This window comes from Ambystoma mexicanum, chromosome 6p (assembly GCF_040938575.1).
Source record: "Ambystoma mexicanum isolate Mex_15411 chromosome 6p, UKY_AmexF1_1, whole genome shotgun sequence".
NCBI lineage: Eukaryota > Metazoa > Chordata > Amphibia > Caudata > Ambystomatidae > Ambystoma > Ambystoma mexicanum.
The window spans coordinates 1,451,509,575-1,451,531,762 of record NC_090935.1 but is presented as its reverse complement, the minus strand read 5'-3'; the positions used below and the strand labels follow the sequence as shown (position 1 = coordinate 1,451,531,762).

At 47.7% G+C, this 22,188-nt stretch overlaps 1 protein-coding gene across 2 annotated transcripts in view; it reads left to right on the top strand.

Annotated features, from left to right (window-relative positions):
• The window catches only part of LOC138510510 (zinc finger protein 777-like), a 367,312-nt gene that overhangs the window by 264,284 nt on the left and 80,840 nt on the right, over positions 1 to 22,188 (top strand). For both annotated transcript variants that reach the window (XM_069626210.1, XM_069626209.1), the window contains exon 7: positions 24 to 122. In XM_069626210.1, the coding sequence (XP_069482311.1) occupies positions 24 to 122 (99 nt within the window). The remainder of the gene's footprint in view (positions 1 to 23; positions 123 to 22,188) is intronic.

The following is a 22,188-nucleotide window of genomic DNA, read 5'->3' as shown; positions in this document are numbered from 1 at the left end:
AACTAATGTTCCCTTATCAACAGGAAACGAAGTAATTTCATTCATTATTAAAGATGAGCAAGATGCCTATTCCCTAGGCCTTCGGAACTTTGCAAATAGAGAAATTATTGATATCTCAGCAGGTAAGTAAATTGTACTTTAACCTGTTATGTCAGGAATGAGAAGATGTAGTCTGATGGCTATGATTTCTAATCCCAGCATCTCCTTGTGACCAAATTGTGTGATCCCAGGAAAATTGTGCATGTTCATGTTGAGTGATCTACCAGGTTAGGGAGCTTTAAAAAGAGGTCATGCCTAATAATTACATGCCCGATGTAAACGTGAACATTTGGAATACTTATGACGATGTACTATGAAAATGTACTACAGGCATGTTACCCATTAGGCGTTTCCTAATAGTGTGCCATTGGTTTCTAAACAGAAAACGTCAACCGCACCTTTCTTCTCTCCTTTCATTGATCCCAAGTGTCTTTTATGTCTTCTACATCAGCTGAGGATGAAAAGAAGGTCTCTTTCTGATTGACCATTGTTTCTGCTGGACACATCTTCCCTGTTGCAAACAGTTTTTTCCTTTCATGTTCTATTTTTCAGTGCACTACGTAGGTGCCCCAAGATGTTCAAGGCGGGGAGTGCAGATGCGGTCTTGATGAAAGATTTGTTTGCCATGAAAGCATGTCTGATAATTGTTTGGCCTGCATGTAACCACCTGTTAGGGAGAATTCTCTGTTTAGGCTGAATTTCCTAACCTAGTGAGTCCCCCAGAAGCTTTGCTGGATTTCTGGAGTTTGTTTTTTCTCCTGCCAAGAGTGAGACTCTTTTTCTCCCACTCTTGGACATGATTTGTGGTGTTCCTTTGACTGTTAATGTGTTTTCTGGGCTATGGGGTCCTTTACTCCATAGGGTCTCATGTGTTTTTACTATGTGTGTTACACAGCACCCTCCGTGCAGTGACACAGGGGTGTCATAGTGACACCCCACCCATAGACTCCATATCCTGGGACTGACTACTGTCTCCCAGGGCATGTAAAGTCACCATTGGCTTTACTAGTCCCAAATTATTAACAGAAACCGGTACAAACCATCATATTGTGGATGTACTGGTCGGGGTAATTCGATTGCCCCGGGGTCTGTTAGTCGAGGGGGCACGTCTCCGTCCCCCCTGATCGAGTTTTGGCTGGTGGCAGTGGATACTACTTTTTATATTCGACCCGAATATATCCCTATGGGAATTTCCCATTGTTCGAGGCTACCAACTTTAATTATTTAATTCTCATAGCCTCGAACATACCGCCGGTTTATTTATTTAATATTAATTCGCTGGTTGGTATTTTTTGCCAGGACTCGATTCTAAAATGGCGTTTGTGTTCTCTTCTGTGACTCCAACCCAAGTCGAGCCCTTTGTTACACTTTTTGGCGGGCTTCTCCACAGAAGCCTCCAAAAGTGGTGTCACTCTGTCTGGGTACCACAGGGGGTGTGGGAGGGGGTTTAGGCACCCTGGACTGAGTTACCTTGGCAACTCAAGTCGCACTCTTGTGTGATTGGCCCAAGTGCGGCTCACCACTTAGCATGTTTGATTGACAGCTAGGCTGAGTGAATGGGGGTGTGCTGCATAAAAGCAGGGCTTTTGGGACTGGAACTTCAGAAGTCGCCACAGGACCTGAGAATCCGACGAGGGAGAAGCTGCGCCGACCTGCCACGACGACCCCACCGGTGGAGCCCTGCGGAACCGACGCACCACTTCCCGACGACAGAGAAGATCTCCCGGCTGGAGAGGCTTCTTCCCCTGACTGGTGGGCACAACCAGTTTACCTCCTTTTCCTCGCATCCCAGGACGTCTTGTGGTCGAATTGCCCGTGCCAAGCACCCCGGTAACCGGATAGCCACTTACCACTGGACCGCGAATAAAAGGACCGCTCCTTTTACCTGAGAACTCTGCGGCTGGTTTCTTCCCTGGCAGTGCAACGGACTGCTGTCTTCCTCCCCGACGAGATCCTCTCTTCCCCCAGACGAAACACCGACTTGCATCCGCTGCCAGGAACAACTGCCCCCGCTGGAGTATTCTCACCACTTTAAGGTACCGTGTCCGCCAGGCCTCCCTTTCTAAAGATTGCTACAAGGTAATAATAACCCCTTAACCTTCTGGACTGGGCTGGCTGCCTTGACCATCTAACTGGTCCCTTTCTTTTGGTCCAACTCTTTCTGAACCTTTTCGAGACTTTTATGCACTTCAACCGTGTGACCTTGGACACATTTCGTTCTGATCCTCTTAAAGTAGATCCGGCCTTCTGAACTGTAACCTCATGGTTTTACTTTGCCTCCCTCTCTTGTTGTGTTCTTATGGAAGTGTTGGGATCTGTTTCAAATTATACTCTGCTTTTCTCTCCCTTTTAAAACAAATTATTAGAGTGCCATCTGCGTCAAGTGCTCACCGCTGTCTGAAAATGAGTGGGGCTTTACTTAAGACTTGTCTAATCTTTTAAGGGAGTGTATATCTTTTAGTGACCATGTTTTTGAACTGCTTAACATTAGTGCCTGTGTGTTTTACTAGATGTGGTTTTAAATACATAATTATATCTCTTTTACATCAAGCTCTGGTCAGTGTTTACATGTTCTACTGTGTTCTTTTGACCTATTGTGAATACTCTGTATACTGCCTAACTCTTTTTGAGGGAAGTCTGACTGCTCATCCACAGCTACCAAGTGAATCTGTGTGGTACAGACTGCTACCAAGTGGGTTTACTTCCAAACACCTGTAGTCTTAAATCTTTTGCAGTGGTCCCAGAGAGAACTGCACAGGTTTCTGCCTAACACCACCCTGTGGGCCCATTGTTTGTCATACTTCTGCACAACTGCCAGAGCTGTAAAGTAACCCATCTGCCAAGTAAAACGACAAGGACAGGTCGGGTTGATATGGGTGATTAAAAGCCTTCCCCCAACCCTAGCACAGCCTAGACTGATAATATTGCCTCATTGATTTGACTCCATAGGTTTAACTCCACAGAAGAGCCGCAGAGCATATACATGTATTGCATATCTGGCATGGAGCCGGAAACAGTTTGAACTGGCCCTGTGCCTGGCATACTTCCCTTGACAGCGCTGGTGTGTCACCTATCAAAAAGAGGGGGAGAGCCCCACTAGAAAGTCACCACTCTGCCTTGGTGCACTGCATTCCACTCTGTGAGTCTTGAAATTAAATTATATTTTTGCTATCTTTGAAGGCAGAGGTTTACTTCCTCACCTTCTCAGAGGGTGGATGGCACATCAGCGATAGAACAGTAGTGGGTGTTTGTGCGTCCCAGTAAGTCTTTTTGGTCAGTCTCTGATCTATATTATTCTGTCAGGATCACGCCACCTAGATTACAAATTCAAATGTAAGGCTTTTCATGTCTTAGGGTTGACCAACAACGTAGATAAACAAAAGCATGTGTGGTCGACTAGTTTCTGCAGTATTACTCATCATCTCATAGTTTAATCGGATGAAATCCATAAAGCAATACACAGCATAAAAATGAGATGCAAGTCAATTTTCCACAATATTCAATCAACATCAATAACACATAATAATACAGTCATTACGGAGCATATCACATGAACATAATAAAATTGTCAGGTAAAATTGTTCAAACACCTTGAAACTGAAGGTCTCTCATAGATCATGTCTATTTTATTAGAACATATACAACACATTTTCTTGGGTTCCATGCCCTCCTCAAATATTCAGGGAAGAACCAGGCCACTGTGCAGGATCCAGCCTGTAACAAAAATATCAGGGCGACACTGGCTGAATCCTGCTTGTTTTAATAGTGATATAATTGTCCACTTTCTGATTTCCATATACCGGGGACAGAACAAGACAAAGTGTAAAAGGTCTTCAGTTACAGCACTGCAAAATGGACAAACCGAACTTTGGACCCATTTTTTTTATTCGTTTATACAAACCTTTAAAAAGACAAATCATAAAGTAAAATTCACACATTTACACAATTACAAACGCATCATGAATGACGAAAACATCGCTCAAATTATATGAAAAATAAAATCAGTCAAACACTATTTGAATAAATGGAAAGCCTAGAGAAATACAGATTTCAGTCCTCATTACACGCTGGATTTAGTAAGTTCTTGTACAATTTCTTTTAGAAGTGTCAAGGCATAGGTAAACGTTTTGTTTGCTTCCATGAAGCATTCTTCTTCCATTGTGTGGTGAGCATTTTCTGCAACAATTGCTACAAATAGTGTCTTTCTTTTTGTTTTAAAAGTGTTACAGCTAAGAATGAGATGCTTAATATTTTCTTCATGATGGTTACAAAACCTACACTTTGGATCGAGCCTCTTATATTTAGGCCAACACATAATCACTTCTTTTGTCTTGAATTGGTTCAATCTGAATTTCATGAGGAGTATTCTTTTTTGTTCATTTGGACATTTTTCAAGGTATTTGTACAGAGTTGTAGGCTTTTCCTTCCAAAGGAACATTTTTCATTAGCGAATATTTAGCTCTGCTCATACCAGTGATTATCCAATCATGTTCCCACAATTTCTTCTTTTCGGCATCTGGATTTTCAACCAAGGTGGTCTTATCACTGTTTATATCAGCCAAAATTTGGTGGCATTGTTTTAACCAAGCTGAAAAAACTGAATTCGATTGTTTGTTCCCTTGATCATGGAGAATTTTCATTTGCGGTGTACCATTGGGCAAAATTATTTTTTGAAAAATTACCAAGGTGTTCCAAATGATCTTTGCATTAATGGATATTAGTCCCAATTTGTATCGTACTGCTGCAGCTGGAATGCCCTTCCCCACTTTCAGAATTCTTGACCAGAAAATATTTTCAAGGGTATCCCACATTGTCGCTGGACATCCAAAAGCGGTTTCTGCGCCAAACATTAAAGATGGCACTGCCTTTTGTTTATAAAACTTTATTATGGTAACCAAAGAGAATTTACCATATTTTTTATCAAGTCCTGCAGCTTGGGCACTAAACTGGTGACATTTGGATTTCGTTTTTTCTAGTTACAACACTGCAAAATGGACAAACCGAACTTTGGACCTATCTCTGCCAATTCTTGGTATTTGCACGCAACAACAATACATTCAAATGTGCTCTTGTTGTAATCCAGCGATCTACTGGGTTATTGCTGTGTGTCAGATAGGCTGGCAGGGCATCCAATTTCGTAACAATGGCATGTTTTCTATGGAATCTTAACAGCAACCCTGTCGATTCCTATTTAATTTTGAGTAGATATCAATAATTATTGTTATACTTTTTGCTGTCCATTCTTGTCAGACCAGTCGCCGGGCACTGAAGATTGGGAGCATTATCCTGTTCTAGACAACCACTTATAAATCTCACCCATGGTATCCTACTCCAAGATGCGCCAAGCATCAGAGCTCCAATAACTTGCTGGGTAACTACAGCTCTTGGGTTTGACCAAATGCTAAGCCAGTGCAATGATGCTGCTTCGTACCAATCATCCCCAATGTGAGTTGCACCAACCTCTGCATGTACTGCATAGTTTGGTGCCGAAGACGGTAAAACCAGCAATTTCTTAAAAAACAGTATTCTCAATAATCTCAAGTGCTGACATATTGTCAAACCCCCACAATAATTCCCCATGATTTGTTATTGCCTTTGTCTGTACAGAATAAAGCTCTCAAATCATTTTCAGCAGTTGCCCTCGACACATTTTCATAAAGCCCGATATACCCCCCAGTGCCCGAGTAATTTTTATACGTTGCTTATATATATGTGCCATTAACTTCCAATTTTTAGAAAAACATATGCCCAGGTAATCAAACCTTTTCACCCGAGGAATCGTAGCACCATTGCTGTACATGCTGGCTATCTTCAGTTTTTTTACCCTGCCAGATGTGCGTGTCATGACAGCCGATTTGCTTGTGTTTATTTGTAGGTCCAGTTCCATCATAAAAGTAGTATAGACCTGAATGAGCTTCTGAAGAGCAATCAGTGTCCTTGCAATGATAACCGTATGATCGGCATACGCTTAAAGTGGAAATACTTTGTTGCCTACGGTTGGATAATCTGCATTTGATTCCGGAATAGTTTTGTAGAGGTTATTAATATAGAAAGTAAATAAAATTGCGGCCAAAACACAGCCCTGCCAAACTCCAGTTACAACCTCAAAAAAACGGGTACATTGCCCCTGTTTACCTTATCGAACACATGCCTTGGTACCCTAAGGAATCATTTGCAAAATTCTTAACAACTCAGGTGGGCATCCCATGGACCCAAGCACCTGCCATAACTTGGCTCTATTTACTTTGTCGAGCGCGTTGCTTAGGGCCATAAAAGCCACAGTGGCTCACCTTTCACGAAAACAGAATGCGCTCCCAACAATTACACATTCAACGCTTGGTCTCTGGTCCCCAGGCCTGGGCTAAAGCCATATTGGACGTCTGAGAGTACCTGATCCTTCGAGATCCAATCTTCAATGTGTTCTAATATTATTTGTCCAAATATTTTAAAAGCGGTATCCAGGAGTGAGATTGGTCTATTGACCAAAGGACTACATTTATCGCCCTTTTTAAAAATCGGGTGAATAATTGCATCTTTGCGGGACTGCGGATACATACCCATTTCAAGAAAAGAATTGAAAGAAATTGTTAACGGGGGACCCCACTGATCCACCTCCCCCTTATACAAATCTGCTGGGACAGTGTCTGGGCCTGGTGCACGATTTTGTGCTGGTTTCTCAACTGCAGCCTCAACTTTTCTTATTGTTAGCCCGCAATGTCAGGCCCCGTTCTTCATGCACACTGTTTGTTGCTGTTGAGGCACCCCCATACAAAGATGACTAGTGGTCAACCCATGATTTTGCTTCCACATGATTTTCCCTATATGTCATTCTTTTATATTTGGGGCCTCCAGCTACAAACTCCCAAAACCTCTTTGAGTCTCTAGACAAGACTGTGATTAACAGGTCTTCCCATGCAGAACACTATAGGGCCTCCTTTTTAACCTTTACAGCCTGCTTATATTCAGCTCTTGCACTAATAATTTCCCCCCTAGAGCTATTCTCCTTCAGGACCCTTAACAAGTCATGTTTGGCATTCCTGCAGGCTTCGTCGTACCAACTTGTCACTCCAATTTTCCTATATTTAAAATGTTGCTGCAATGAGTCGGTCAATATGCACATCAAGTCCTGAAACCATGTTCTAACCTGATAAGGTGGTGCATTGCAGTCGAGGATTGAGTAAATCAGCTATAAATTAGATGATACAAATTTCTGTTGAAAAGACTCATTGCCTCGATCAGCCTATTTCGGCCTCTGTTTCGGATTCACCTCACAAGTCCAACTGCGACAACAAAAGCGAGATTATTTCCAAGCCTTCCCACTTAAGAGTCAACCTCAGTGGGAAGTGATTGCTGCAAATGTCCTTTACAACCTTGAAATCTTGTATTGGCTTCCAATGTTGGAAATGCATAATATAGTAATCAATTGTAGATGATCCACGCGTATTCCTGAAGGTTGATTCACCCGTTACATTGGATTCAATACAACAATTTAGAGTATGCATGCCCCATTCCAACAACCACGTCCCCAATTGTAAACCCTTAGAACAGGTCCAAATATCAACCATCTGTGGTTGCATAACACCATAGGCATTGTCCTCGGAATGGTAATATAAGTCTGGCGGGCTTGCATTACCCACCTTCGTGTTAAAGTCCCCTGCGATTACTGGTATTGTGTGTGGATCTAAAATGCTACCTTGCACACATTCTTTTAGAGTCCCAAGCCTATTAACCTCAGCCATGTGAGTCCCAAGCCTATTAACCTCAGGCATGTCGGCTGTTAAAAAAAAGTTAACAATCAGCAATGTGTCACCTTGCTCGGGCGCCATAATAATATGTAGTATGCAATTAGTATTGGCTGCTATTAACCTAATTCAATATTTCATTGATGTTTTTATAATTATTAGAAAGCCCCCGTAACAGCGCCCTCTTTTATTCTTCATTGCCGGGGCAAAAATGGAAACCGACCCATCCAGCAGCAAATTCTCCTGTGACCATGTTTCTTTTAGAAGAACTATATCATGCTCCTTGATATAGGCCATGGTATCTAGGTCCACTCTTGTATTCTTAGTGTATTCGTTTTTGGGTTGAAATTTTGATCGCTGTTGGCAAAATGCATTGTCATTAACTGTTGCCATTACATATTGCCTTTACCTAATAGACACGATGTACAGTTGTACATATGCTTTTCTCAGGGTCCATTTGTTTGTGACGAAGGCGGTTCCAACTTTATGATGAGACTGAAGTGGTGAACAGGGACTGGGCACAAAGGTGGGGAGGAATGCCCAGTGATCCCTGCCAGGCTTCACAGAAAAAGTGTGATAATAGGAATTGGAGATGGGGGAATGAGAAAAGAAAAGGTGAGTTTGCCAACATGCCTCTGAAAGAACAGGAAAAAGTAGGAAAACTAGTTGCATCCAACCCACCCAAGTGCCTAAATCCATAGGTCAGACAACCTGTTCAATAGCATGTGGTCTGTGAAGAGAGCTGTCCAGAACAGCACAGGGATGCAAACTAAGGCACACAGGAAGTAAGGCCCCAGAGGAGCAAGAGTCCATCTTCCAGGAAGAGGTCAAATCCACACAGAACACAAACAAAAAAGGTCTACTGGACTTCCGATCCAAAGTCCACAGCTTGGTGAGTTCAGAGAAAAGAGTCTAGGAGTGCCCGATTGTAACTGCGATATACAAACGGTAGAAACAGAAATGGGAATGATGAACTGCAGACCAGGAAGGAGGCTGTGAGTAACTAGGTAGCTACGGCCTTCCGGTTTAGTCTATTACCTTTGTAAGAGGCAAACAAGCCCAATTGACCATGAAAGCAGGTATACCGAATTACAAGGCGATTTGAGTGGTCTTGTGGCAAACAATAGTCTTGCAATGAGCATGCAACAAACTCAGTCCATAAACTGGCAGGAAGCCTCAGAACAGGCTGTGGCCTGGGCAAGAATGTGCGTATACCACGCCAAATCAGGAGGCAGACTGGAGATCTTGGGACAGGCAGCGTTCTGGTAGCATGTAGACAAACACATCAAAATCAGGAGACAGGCAAGATGTTTTGGGACAAGCATCTGTCTGGTAAGGGACCCACAAACACCGCTCAGATGCACGTACCTTACAGAGTGTTGTAGACAAGCATTAACCTACATTTCGAGGGGATTGGGTCCTCCGACGTATTCCATATCTATGACATGTAATCACCACAGCTGTGCTGCTTCGGAAACTTTTTTCGGCGTCTGCATCCTGCGTCGATGACGTCGATGCGCCGTCGTCGAGGACCTCGTCCGACGTCATCCGATGTGATAAGTAGGACGCACGACGCCCGTAGCCTCAGTTCCGTTTTTCCGCGAACGTGTTGCTTCGTGAATCTCGGTTAACGCCTCGACTCTTTGGAGTTCTGTTCCTCTCGGTTCTTCGAACCTGTTCGTTTTTGTGAAAATCCTTTGTGTGAAGATGTCTTCTACTTCGTCTTCGACCCCGCGTCCGGGCTTCAAGAAGTGCGGGGAGTGTGGGACCAAGATGTCGGTGACGGACTCGCACGACGCCTGCCTCTGGTGCCTCGGGGAGGCCCACGACACGGATGACTGTATCGACTGCCAGTCGCTCACGTCCAAAGCCTTACGCGAACGTAAGAAGAAGTTGTCGGTAGGTCGGGTGTCCAAGCCCCGGAAGTCGAAGTCTGCGGGGCTTTCGACGGATGATTAGAGGGGTGACTCTCTGCGTCATCGTCGGAAGTCTCGTGGGTCTCCTTCTAGGAGTCGGTCTCGCCACTCCTCAGCCTCTTCGAGGCATTCTCGGAAGCGCCGACACCGGTCGTCTTCCAGGTCCTCTTCGGAGGACTCTGCCCGGCACGTCGCTTACCCCACCAGCCGTGCGACGCCGGAGGAATGGGCTTCCTTCGGGAAGAAAATGCTGGCGATTCTCGAGTCGCAGGGTACTAAGCCCTCCGCGCCCCGAGTGGGGTCGGTCGTGAGAGGTCGAGAGACACCGCTCGCAAGAGTGGTCGGCACGAGTCACGGGAGAGGTCCCGTTCGGACAAGGAGACTCGTTCGCGACGTACCCGTTCCAGGTCCCGGTCCTCGACGCGTTCGAGACCGTGTGCACCTGTGAGGTCTTCGAGGAAGACATCGACGTCTGAGGCGTCGAGGGCATCGACAGGCTTTCTCGAGGCTCCGGCTCCGAGGAAGTCGTCGAAGCCGTCGACGCTCAGGTAGTCGAAGGACACGCTCGGGGCTCCGGCTTCGAGGGCTGTGTCGACGCCGCCGATGCTGGCGGCGCTGCATCTGACGTCGACGCCGATTTCGTCGACGGTGATTTCCTCGACGCCGATCCTCTCGGCGCCGATGCCTGTTCTCTCGACGCCGGCGCCGATTGGCTCGTGTCGGAGGTACCCCGTGGCACGGGGGAACCCCCTAGGAAGGCTCTGGTTAAGAGCAAGCCCTCTCGGGTGCCTTCTTTTTGCCACCTGGAATATATTTCAGAGGCGGATGAGGATTCTGATGGCCTGGTTCCTAGTCAGGTTCCAGATGAAATTGTCTCGGGCCATAGTCAGTTTGACGATTTGAGGCAGTCACTGCATGATGCCAGTGGACTGGACACCTCTCCGGAGGTGGAGTTTTGTCGGCCTGAGCCTGGCTCTCATGCCGATTCCTCGTACAGGCGCCTTATGGCTAGGGTTTCTGAGTACTTGGGATGGTCTGCTCCCCCAGGGGAGTTTGTGCAGGAGGATCTAACGGACATCCTTGATGTTGGTCCCCCAACTGACCCGGTACTGCCGTTCCATATGGCTTTACAGAGAAGGGTGGCGGCGGCGGCTTGGACTGATCCGGAGAGTCTCCCGGCGGTGGGCAGATCCTTGTCGCGAAAATACCGTCCAGCCAGTAGCGACCCCTGCTACTTGACCAGGCACCCCACTCCGGAGAGTTTGGTGGTGCAGGCGGCCACGGCCCCGGCAAAGCAGGCGTCGTACCCTACCATCCCTCCTGATAGGGACGACAAACGTTTTGATGGCTTGGCGAAGAAAGTGTTTTCTTCTGGTGGTATGGCGCTTCAGGCGGCCAACTCCATTTGTGCCTTGTCTCGTTGCACACACACTCTGTGGAACTGTGTTGCGTTAGCGGCTGAACATATTCCCGAAGGGGACGAACGGGATGGTTTCCTTGCTATGGTCCAGGATGGTAAGGATGCCATGTGTGAGTCCGTTCAGTCGGGTTTGGACTTAGCTGAATGCGTCAGTAGGTCCATGGCGGCGAGCACCGTGATACGCAGGTTTGCGTGGTTGCGGAAGTCGGGGTTTGCTCCTGATGTGCAGTCCCGGCTCCTCAACATGCCCTTTGACGGTGAACACCTTTTTGGCAGCAAGGCTGACAAGAGCCTTGAGAGGTTGCAGACCACAAAAGCTGCAGCGAAGTCGTTGGGCGCTGCAGTTCGCCAACCTCTGCCTTTTCGTCCTAGGGGACAGCAGTGGAGGGGTGGTTCCTTTCGCTATTACTCGTCCTTCAGTAAAGCGAGAGGAGCTGGCAGTCAAAGAGGCCAGCGCAGGGGTACCCGAGGTGGACGACAGGGTACCCGTGGTGCCAAGGCCGCTCGGGCAGTTGCCTCTTTGCCCTCAGGTAACGCCGCAGCCGCTCCCACTCAGTCATGAGGCCATGTCCCATGGTTCGCCGGTTGGGGGAAGGCTGGCGCAGCATCTTGTAGAGTGGCAAGCCATTACTTCAGATGTGTGGGTTCTGGAGATCATAACCCACGGCTACTGTCTTCCCTTTCGGCACAGGCCTTGCGACAATCCACCGGGGAACCTCTCTTTGCAGAGTCCGGATCCGCTCCTTGCGCAGGAAATTCAAGCCCTGCTGGAGAAAGGCGCCATAGAACTGGTGCCTGTAGCGGAGAGGAACAAGGGATGTTATTCCCCTTATTTTTTGATTTCGAAGAAAGACGGGGGATTGAGACCCATCATGGACTTGCGCGGTTTGAACAAACTCCTCAGGAAGGACAAGTTCAAGATGGTTACTCTCTCTCAAGTCCTCCAGGCCCTTCAGGACTGGTTGGTGTCACTCGACCTCAAGGATGCTTACTTCCATGTGCCGATCCATCCCAAGCACAAGAAGTACCTGAGGTTCGCGGTTGGCGACTCGCACTTTCAGTTTCGGGTCCTGCCGTTCGGATTGACCTCCGCCCCAAGGGTTTTCACCAAGCTCATGGTGGTGGTGGCAGCGCATCTCAGGCAAGGGGGGATTCACGTCTACCCCTACCTGGACGATTGGTTGATCAGGGGGAGCTCTCCCGAGCAAGTCCTGGATCATCTGTCCGTCACCTGCCACTCCCTTCACAGGCTGGGCTTCTACCTCAATTTAAAGAAGTCCCATTTGACGCCAACACAGCGGCTCCAGTACATCGGAGCAGTGCTCGACACTTCCCTGGGGCAGTGTTTTCCTCCCCAGGTGAGGGCTCTTCACATTCAGCAGATGGTGCACAAGTTTCAGCATGCCCAGACGCTCCCAGCGTTCGAGTTCTTGAGGTTGCTCGGCCTCATGGCATCCTGCATTCTTCTGGTGCCAGATGCTCGCCTGCGGATGAGATCTTTGCAGTGGGCACTCAACACGCAATGGTCGCAGTCCTCCGGCAGGATGCCGGACCCGGTTCAGGTGCCGCCCTCGGTCGCCCGGGACCTTCTGTGGTGGGCCGTCGAAAGCAACTTGATGAAGGGGGCTCCATTTTGGCTTCCCTGGCCGGAAGTGACGATCGTGACGGATGCATCCCTCACGGGATGGGGAGCTCATGCCAACGGGCTGACAGTCAGCGGTCGTTGGTCTCCGTCGGAGTCCAGACTCCATATCAATCTGTTGGAGCTGAGGGCCGTCAGGCTAGCCCTGAAGGCTTTTCTGCCGACTGTGCGAGGACAGAGTGTCCTGATCCTGACGGACAACACAGTGGCCATGCACTACCTCAACAAAAAGGGGGGGGGCAGGGTCACTTCCTCTGTGCAGGGAGGCGATGCAGCTCGAGTTCTGGGCCATCCAGCAGGAAGTTTCGATCTCGGCAGATCATCTGGCCGGAGACAAAAACGTGACGGCGGACGCTCTGAGCAGGCAGAGCGCGATCTGTCACGAGTGGGAGTTGGCTCAGGAGATTCTCCTGGAGATCTTCGCCCTTTGGGGGACCCCTCAAGTGGATCTCTTCGCCTCCAGTGTCAACCGGAAGTGCGAAAGGTTTTGCTCGCGGGAATTTCCTCCAAAAGGAGCCTTAGGAGACCCGTTCGTGGTGGAGTGCTCATTCCCGCTGCTGTATGCGTTTCCTCCAGTCCCCGTCGTCCCGCAAGTGCTGCGGAGGTTACGGAAGTTCGGTTCCCGGATGATCCTCATTGCTCCGGCGTGGGCTCGGAGGACGTGGTACCCGGACCTTCTCGACTTGTCCATCTGCCCTCCACGTCGTCTTCCCTACCGAGAGGATCTGCTCTCACGGGAGGGGGGTCAGGTTCTCCATCCAGAGGTCAGATCCCTCAACCTTCACGCTTGGCTTCTGAAAGGTTGAGGTATAAGGATTGGGACCTCCCTGAAGACGTGATGGAGGTGTTGCTTTCGGCCCGAAGGCCAGCAACAAAGTCTCTGTACCATTGCCGTTGGCGTAAGTTCTGCGACTGGTTCAGAGTTCAGAATGTGGATCCTTTTGCATGTGACATCCCCATGGTTCTGTCCTTTTTACTTTCTTTGGCCCACAGGGGCTTGCAAGTGGGTACCATTAAAGGTTACCTGGCGGCGCTGTCCATCTTTAAGCGCTCGTCTGAAGAGTGTTCTTACTTTAAAATCCCTTTAATTTCACAGTTTCTGAAAGGGCTCACTAATGTGTTCCCTCCGTCACCTTTCCTGGTGCCCTGTTGGGATTTAAACCTTGTTCTTAAGTTTCTTATGGGTGCTCCGTTTGAGCCTTTACATTCTTGCCCCTTGAGGCTGTTAACTCTAAAAACTGTGTTTTCAGTTGCGGTTACATCCGCTCGCAGAGTAAGTGAGTGAGTTACAGGCACTTTCAGTTAAGCCACCCTTCACTGTATTTCACAAGGACAGGGTTGTCCTTAGAGTTCGTCCTTCTTTTCTTCCGAAGGTAGTGACGGAATTTCATTTGGCCCAGAAGGTTGTTCTTCCGGCATTCTATCCTCCTCCGCATCCTGGTAAGGAAGAGGAGAGGCTCCATAGGCTTGATCCTAGGAGAGCTTTAAGCTTTTATGTTTCACGCATGTCCCGGGTCAGAGTGGACGATCAATTCTTTATTGGTTACGCTGGAAAGCGTTTGGGGCAAGCTGTGACGAAACAGACTTTGTCTCGCTGGATTATTTTGGCCATCTCGGAGTGTTACCGCTTGGCGGGTAAGGACCCACCGGCTGGCTTGCGGGCCCATTCTACCAGGGGTATGGCTGCATCTACGGCCCTGCAGAGGGGTGTTCCTATTCGCAACATCTGTGATGCAGCCACCTGGGCTTCAGTACATACATTTGTACGTCACTATTCCCTCGATTCCATCCGAGGACAGGATCTGGCCTTTGGCAAGGCGGTCCTTTGCTCTGCTATTTGATTGGCTATTCTAAATTTTGATTCTAAATTCTTTCCCTCCTCCTTGCTCTGGTACTGCTTTGGGAGTCTGTCATAGATATGGAATACGTCGGAGGACCCAATCCCCACGAAGAAAAAGTTACTTTCTTACCTGGTAACGTTCTTTCGATGGGATGGTCCGACGACGTATTCCATATCGCTCCCGCCCTGCCTTCCCCGCTGCAGAATTTCTTTTGCGATTGCAGCTTACGTTCCGCAAGGCTTTGTGTCTGACTGGCAGTTGACTAATGTCACACGTTCTGGGGGAAAAAACTACAACTGAGGCTACGGGCGTCGTGCGTCCTACTTATCAGATCGGATGACATCGGAGGAGGTCCTCGACGACGGCGCATCGACGTCATCGACGCAGACGCCGAAAAAATTTCCGAAGCAGCACAGCTGTGGTGATTACATGTCATAGATATGGAATACGTCGTCGGACCATCCCATCGAAAGAACGTTACCAGGTAAGAAAGTAACTTTTTCTTCGTGGGGATTGGGTCCTCCGACGTATTCCATATCTATATCTTCTGGCTTCACCAAGTAGAAACCATGGCATTCTAGCAGAAACATCACTCTCCTGTTGTGTCGACATAATGTGCCGTGGGTGCTGGGAAATGTATTTCTTTGACTGGGAACATGGACCCGCCAAGGAAGCGGCCAATACTGCAGTGTGCCCCAATCAAGGGGCCGGATTCTGACAACTTTCTTACATTTATTTTCGGGATTGGAAACTAATGTGTGTGTCTGTTGTGCTTTTAGCTATGTTTCATGCTAGCACCCTGTTTGTTGAAAACTGTAACCTAATAGTCATATTCTTTCAGACTTGACAGAATGCTTCTGTGTCTTTGTGATTTGATATAAGATTGACAGATGAGTAATCGAGCAAGTGATTTTTGGATTTGCCAGAGTGAATGTGTCTCAAACATAAGTGTTTTGAGCAGAGGAGAAACCTGAGGCAACAGGACAAACCATTGCAACGAATTGGTGAAAGGAGCTTCTCTTTCCGGAATGCAGAGGAGCTCTTGTCCCCCGAGACCCCTTATGCCCTCTTCTCTTACCTTTGTTTTGTTTTCCGCACTCCCCACACATGTTCTCCCCTTCCCGCTTCCCTCTTGGTCTTTTCCTCTCTCCATAGCCCACCGCCCTACCCCCATTGACCACCAACCTCGCCTCGGCGAGAGTGTTCCATCATGCCGACCCCCTGCACTCCATTTCTCAGTCCAGAGTGCAGGTGAGCTCTTGCCACCCTCTTCCCCTTGTCCCCTGCCCCCCCCCCCCCTTTCTGCCCTCTGCTATTACTTTTGTTTTTTTCTTTTCCGAACTTCTTGCACATGTTCTGCTCTCCCCAGCCTGCTTCCATCTTGGTCTTTTGCCCTCCCCATAGCCTACCTCCCTAACCCCATTGGCTGTCTACCTCCTCATTAGTAAAGCCCCAGGGCACCCTCCTGCCCGTTGCAGCCCCTGGGGCAAAGGGCCCCGAGGCAAAGGGCAGCTCCAGCAGTTGCAGCCCCAGACTTTGTTTGGCTGTATTCACTGGTGGAGCATGCAGCGCAGCCATCAACCAGCAGCGACTGACAAGGTGAGAAAGGTGTGTGTAGGGGGAACAGTCATTACTCTCCCTTTTTAACTGTCCCTCTTCTCTTATTACTAATATTAACAAATCATGCAGTCTGCTGCACATCGCCCACAGTTGTTTGTTACCCATCTCAATCATGTAGATGTCGGTCTTAGTTATTGACCTGGCATTTTTCCCCTGCCTCTAGGAAAGTCGAAACTAGGTGTTTTGCATAGTGGTGTGTTTGAAATGTAGGCTTTTCTCCCTCTCTAGGAAAGCCGTATCTGGTTGATTCTGCAGTCCTTGTCAATGGCTCCCTCCCTCTGGTCCTCAAGCACTCCCTTGAGTATCCTTTTCTCAAAGTGCAAGTCAAACTGTCCACCTGCACTTTTGTACATTTCTCCTCCCTCCCACCTGGCTTTCCCCGTCCTCCCTGTCCTGCACTCCTCCTCTTCCCCTACTCCCATCATTTCTGTTATTGCACTTGCAAGCTCCAAATTGTCTCACAACCTAGTAAGAACTTTGTTTCTTCTTTCCTGTGCACCTTCATCTTCCCTCCTCTTCCTTCTCCCTTCATCTCTGCTACTGCACATGCACACTCCGAATTGTCCCACAACCTAGTTGGAACGTTATTGTTTGCCTTCTTCCCTGTGCCCCTCCCACCTTCACCTCCCCTACATTCTTGTTACTGCACTTGCACAATCCGAATGTCTCAAGACCTTGTAGTATTGTTGTTTCATTTTTTCTTCCCTTCATCCCCCTTCCTAGTCTTGATGCGCCTTGAAACACCTTGTGATGTATAGGCGCATTATAAATAAATTTCCATCACCGGCTTCCTCATGTACCTATTCCTTTGCCCAGCAGTAAATCTGTTTTCCTGCACCAACCCCTATCTCCATTAGCCTTCTCCTACCCCACAGCAGTCACCTTTCCTTACTTGAGCAGAGTTCAGTCTAATCTGATTACTAGAAATACAGCTAATTGGCTGCAGTGCTTTACATGTGTTTAACATGTTATCAGTGTAAGTTGGATAGAAACTAGCAAAGAAATTGAATTGTAGAGTCAAACATCACTAAAGAGTATTGAATGTGTAGCCTCACTATGTCCTATAAGCACTTGTGTATTACATATTGGTATTATTATTGGAGTATTTATTGGGCGCAGACCTAGCTTTGGGAGGTAATGGAGTACTGAACAATCCTAGGTGGAAGAGCAGGGTGCGGGAAGTTGAGAAACAAGGGATCAGGGACCTAACGGGGGAGGGCGGAGGATTTGGCACTAGGGGATCTACAAGCAACCAGCGGAGGAAACAATCTGGATCAGGTCACCCAGTTTCAAGTAGGGTGGGGAAGGGAGGGTGTGTGGACCTAGGTGTTGCGGGAGAGCCATTAATTGAAGAGGAGGGTCTTGAGATACTTCCTGAACTGTAGAAGTGAGAGGGTGATTCTGGTGCTGACAAAGAGTAGGTCCCAGAGTCTTGGGGCAAATGGCCTGTCTTCTGGTTCTTTCCTTCCTGGACTTGCGGAGTTCATATCTGCACATGTCCTTACTACTTGTGGATCGTAGACCTACAGAGATGCTTTCATCCTCAGTAAGGTAGCTTGGGGACTTCAGGTTGACAGCCTTGTGGATGATGCAGCAGGGTTTGAAGATGATACAGGCTTGCATAGGGAGCCCATGCAGTTCGATGAGTCGCAGTGATCTGGTCAAATTTGTGGAATCCTACGAGTCATGATGCAGCATACAGGAAGCAGCTCAATGGTGCCAGGCTAGTGTAAGGAAGGCATGGCATCAACAGTAAGACGGACACAAGTGACCACAGCTCAAGGGCGTTTATTGAACTTCAAAAAAGGGTATGATAAACTCCTTTCTAAACCTAAATCTACAGATAGGAGCAAGCAGTCCTAGTCGTGTCTTGTCAAAATAAAAGGGCCTATACAAATGAGACCTATTGCCAATCCTTACCTCTAAATACAAATAGTGTGGGGAAACAAGGTTATGGAAAAAATGAGTGTTAGAAATGATATGTCGGGATGTTCAGGTCGTTGGCCTCCCTTCCCCGCGTTTTCAGCACAGGACAAGGCATTTCGCTGGAGCGTAGCACAATCTCTGGCTTCTTTAGCACGAGGATACAGTTCAAGCAATAGCATCAGGTGTCATGAACTTCAGATCACGCCCCTTTTGGACCTCCTGGTCCTTGTCTCAACGGGGCTTACATTCCGTACTACTTCCAACATGGCCGTCCAGAGCTGAAGCCCTTGCTCGCCCCATGCGCTGAACGCGGCGTGATCTATTTATATACCACGCCTTCCGCAGCTCTGCGCGTCTCAATGCTATTGCAGAGTAGCCTCAGACGTGTGTTCGTAGCTCGCAGTATTGTTTCCTTTGTCCCAGTGCTATTACCCGCTCCTGACCCTTTCCCCCTTCCTGCTTCCGAGCATTACTAGCTTTTCCCAGACTCCCGGATTCCTGGACTCCGCGCTCCCGGAACTAAATGCAACCTGGAACCAGACGAGACTCGAGCAGCGCTGTTCAAGACCAGGAGCGTTCGCAAGAAGGCAGCGATCGAAGACACCGGCAAACACCAGACCCAGGTGATAAGGGGGGAACTCCTTGAAAGTTTGGGACGCCACCCGATCGAACCTAAAAACGAGATGGAAGCCGCCGTGCAGGACTTAATACGACGCATTCAAGAATTATCAACCGAGGTCCAAAATCTTAAGGCGGAAAACGGCGCGCTCAAACAATTGGTCTTATCCCGGGATTCTGCTACAAAGGAGGGTGCCCTGTTGGGCGGTATTGTTGACAAGTATGATGGTTCGGCAAAAACACTTCGCGGATTCCTGGATTCATGCCTGGTCCACTTTACCTTTAAGCCCTATTATTTCTCGACTCCTAGGGCTAAGGTGGGTTTCATCATATACCATCTTTCCGGCAACTCCTTAACTTGGGCAACACCCCTTGTTAACTCTGGCGATGCCCTCCTAGACGACTGTGATGGGTTCATACAGGCCCTTAAAGGCTTGTTTGACCATCCTGAACAGGTCTATACTGCCCAAGAACGCTTGCTGGACTTTCAACAGGGCTCCCAAGATATGCTCACTTATGTGACCAGATTTAAACAATTGGCTAAGGAAGCAGACTGGTCCTCTGAGGCTAGTTTTACCCTGTTCAGGAGAGGCCTGAACGATGAGATCAAGGATGAACTGGCCAGGGTGGCCCGACCAAATTCATTCCAAGCACTAATGGACCTGGCCTTGCAAATAGACTTTCGCATCCAGGAAAGGAAGGCTGAAAGGAAGAAATCCAAGGGAAACCCACCCAAGATGTCCTTTGAGAGCACAGCCAGAGAGGACGTAAACCCAAGTCCAGCCCCAGAACCTGAACCCATGCCAATTGGAGCCTTTCGTGGACCCATATCACCTCAAGAAAGGTTGAGAAGGATCCATACGGGTTTGTATATGTATTGATCTTCAGACAAACATTTGGTCAGGGAATGTCCTCTGGCACCTCCTCGTCGTTCGGGAAATGCCAGCTCCCGATCTTAAATGGAGCAGAGATTCGGGAGAGAGATGTTTGCTCCACATCAATTCCATCCTTGAACTCTCCTGGACAAAACAGATTGGTCGTTCTCCAGGCATTTCTTTCACCCTCGAAGAGTAAGATCTGCCCCATTCTAGCCTTGGTTGACTGTGGAGCTATGGGAACCTTCATAGATCAGGAATGAGTTGTCAGTCATCAAATCCCATATGAGGCACGAAGCACCATGCAGCCTGTGGAAGCCATCGATGGAAGACCCCTCAGTTCAGGGCCCATAAGCCTACAGACCAAGGAAATCCAGCTCTCAATAAACCACCATCAAGGGCTAATCAGATTCGATATCATTAAGTCCGCCCACTACCCCATGGTATTGGGTATGCCCTGGTTACAAAAACACAATCCGTATATAAACTGGACAGCAGGATCACTATTCCTAGGCTCAGAGTTTTGAATGTCTCATTGTCTATCCCTGGAACTTCCTTTAACACCCCCTGAGAAACCACCTAAGGATGTCACGACTCGCTCCCTTCGCTCCCGTTCCCACCACTTGGGGGCATGATTTGGGGTTTATTCCCTACTGGATTTTTCCTCCGAACCTTATGCTACAGTGCTGTGATGAATTGGGAGCGCTAAAACCTTATTTTCCAAGCTACTTCCCTTCCGGATCCATTCCAGGTTTTTGGCAGCCAGCATGCTACTTTGATCAAATGACTATGATTCCCAGAATGCCTGGCTCACTGCTTCACCTCCTCCCTTGCAGGACAAGGTTGGGTGGAGGATAGGCAACACCTGTGGCTGCAGGTGCAGCAGGCAGCACACCTGATGGGTGTGCTCGTTAAGCAGCTTTAAAAGCCTCAGTCTACTTCAGTCCAGCGCTGGTCATCGTTGCAGTGTTCCTGTTGTGACTAGTCCCTTGTTCCTTGTTCCTAGCTTTTGTGCTTAGTTCCTAGTTCCTGTTTCTTGTTCCTCCGCCCTGGATTTCTGATTCATGTGCTAAATTGATTTCTGCTCCCTAGTTTCCCTCCTCTGTTTGCAGGCAGCATTTCTCAGTGCTTTCCCCTTTTAGAAGCAGCCCAGTTTGTCTGTGTTCTATATTTCTTTGACTTTGTCCTTTGCTGCTGTAAACCTTTATGCCTTAGCCTTCCTCTTAGATTAGCTTTCTGTCTTTTACTTGGAGGAGTGGGGGAGGTTTGCCTTGGTAATTTCGTTTTTCCCTGCTCCTGATCCTTACTTTCTATTGGGATCCATTCCATGTTTTCCATTGCACTTCTGCATTTATTTCCCATTTGATTATTAGGTGTGGTGTGGTGTTGTAGCTAGCTCCTGTGTGAATGTTTATGTTTTCCTCACTATTTTGTAATCACTATTCCAACCTAGGTATTTAGTTATCCTCCCATTGCTGTTATAGCCTTTCTGGGTCACAGTTTGATCAACAGGGTTCGTGGGCTTGCTGACATTCAAGAGGGTTTTTTTCGTCCTCGTGAGTACTGTTTTTTTAGTTTCCTTATTTAATACCATCAAGAGTGTTAGTTCACAGATCCTGTCATTGCTTGCCCTCTAAGTGGGTTTAGCGCTGTCAGTACCTGTAACAGCAATTGGGGGTAAGGCACTTGCCGACTTTCCTCGCGGTCAGGTGCTTACCCCACATCCCTTTTCATATATTGGTTTTGTTGTCACACTCTATTTGCAATCCTGGGTTTTAGCATACATGAGTCTTGGTTCCTGTGTGCACGTAGTTTAATTCAAGGCTATTCACTGTGTGATTTAGTGCACATTTCCCTTGCCATATTCGCTGCCTTTGTACTCGCCTGACTAATCCTGACAGAATGACCAGCCCAAGATTCCCATTGAATATGGCAAGTTTAAGAAAGAAAGGCAGCAAGGCCTCGAACAAGTTTGTACAGAAAGCTTCCCCTACATTTACCTGTGACAATCAAATCACTAGTCCTGACTTAAATGAACTCCTTGTCACGAATGGGCATTTACGTGCAAAGTATTTTCCCCACAGGATGGCACATCCTACATTGCCTGATCCTAGTTCTGTCTTTTATTTTGATCCAGATTCTATGTCAGCGCAAGCCTTAGCCGCAGAAAACAACACACTGTTAGACTTATTATACAAGAGTACCTCTGTTGTTGAACCCCATGATTCCAGTTGTGCTTCACCTCAGATTGAACAGGTTCATGGTACAAACATAACGAATGGAGGGGTTCCTTGCATAACTTCTGTTTTCTACCCTCAGTCTAAAACATACTCCTTTGCACAAGTACATACTGTAGTCCCTAATGTCAATAGTTTGCTTAAGGGAAACACAGACCAAGTTGGTAAGAGAAAGTATAAATCACAGAACCTGCAAGCAGTAGAGGACAATGTACAATCGGTACACATCCAGATTGCTAGTGCAGGATCCAGCCCTGATGCCACTATGCCTCCCCCTGTGCCTACTGATAGTGATGTACAGTTAATGCAGGG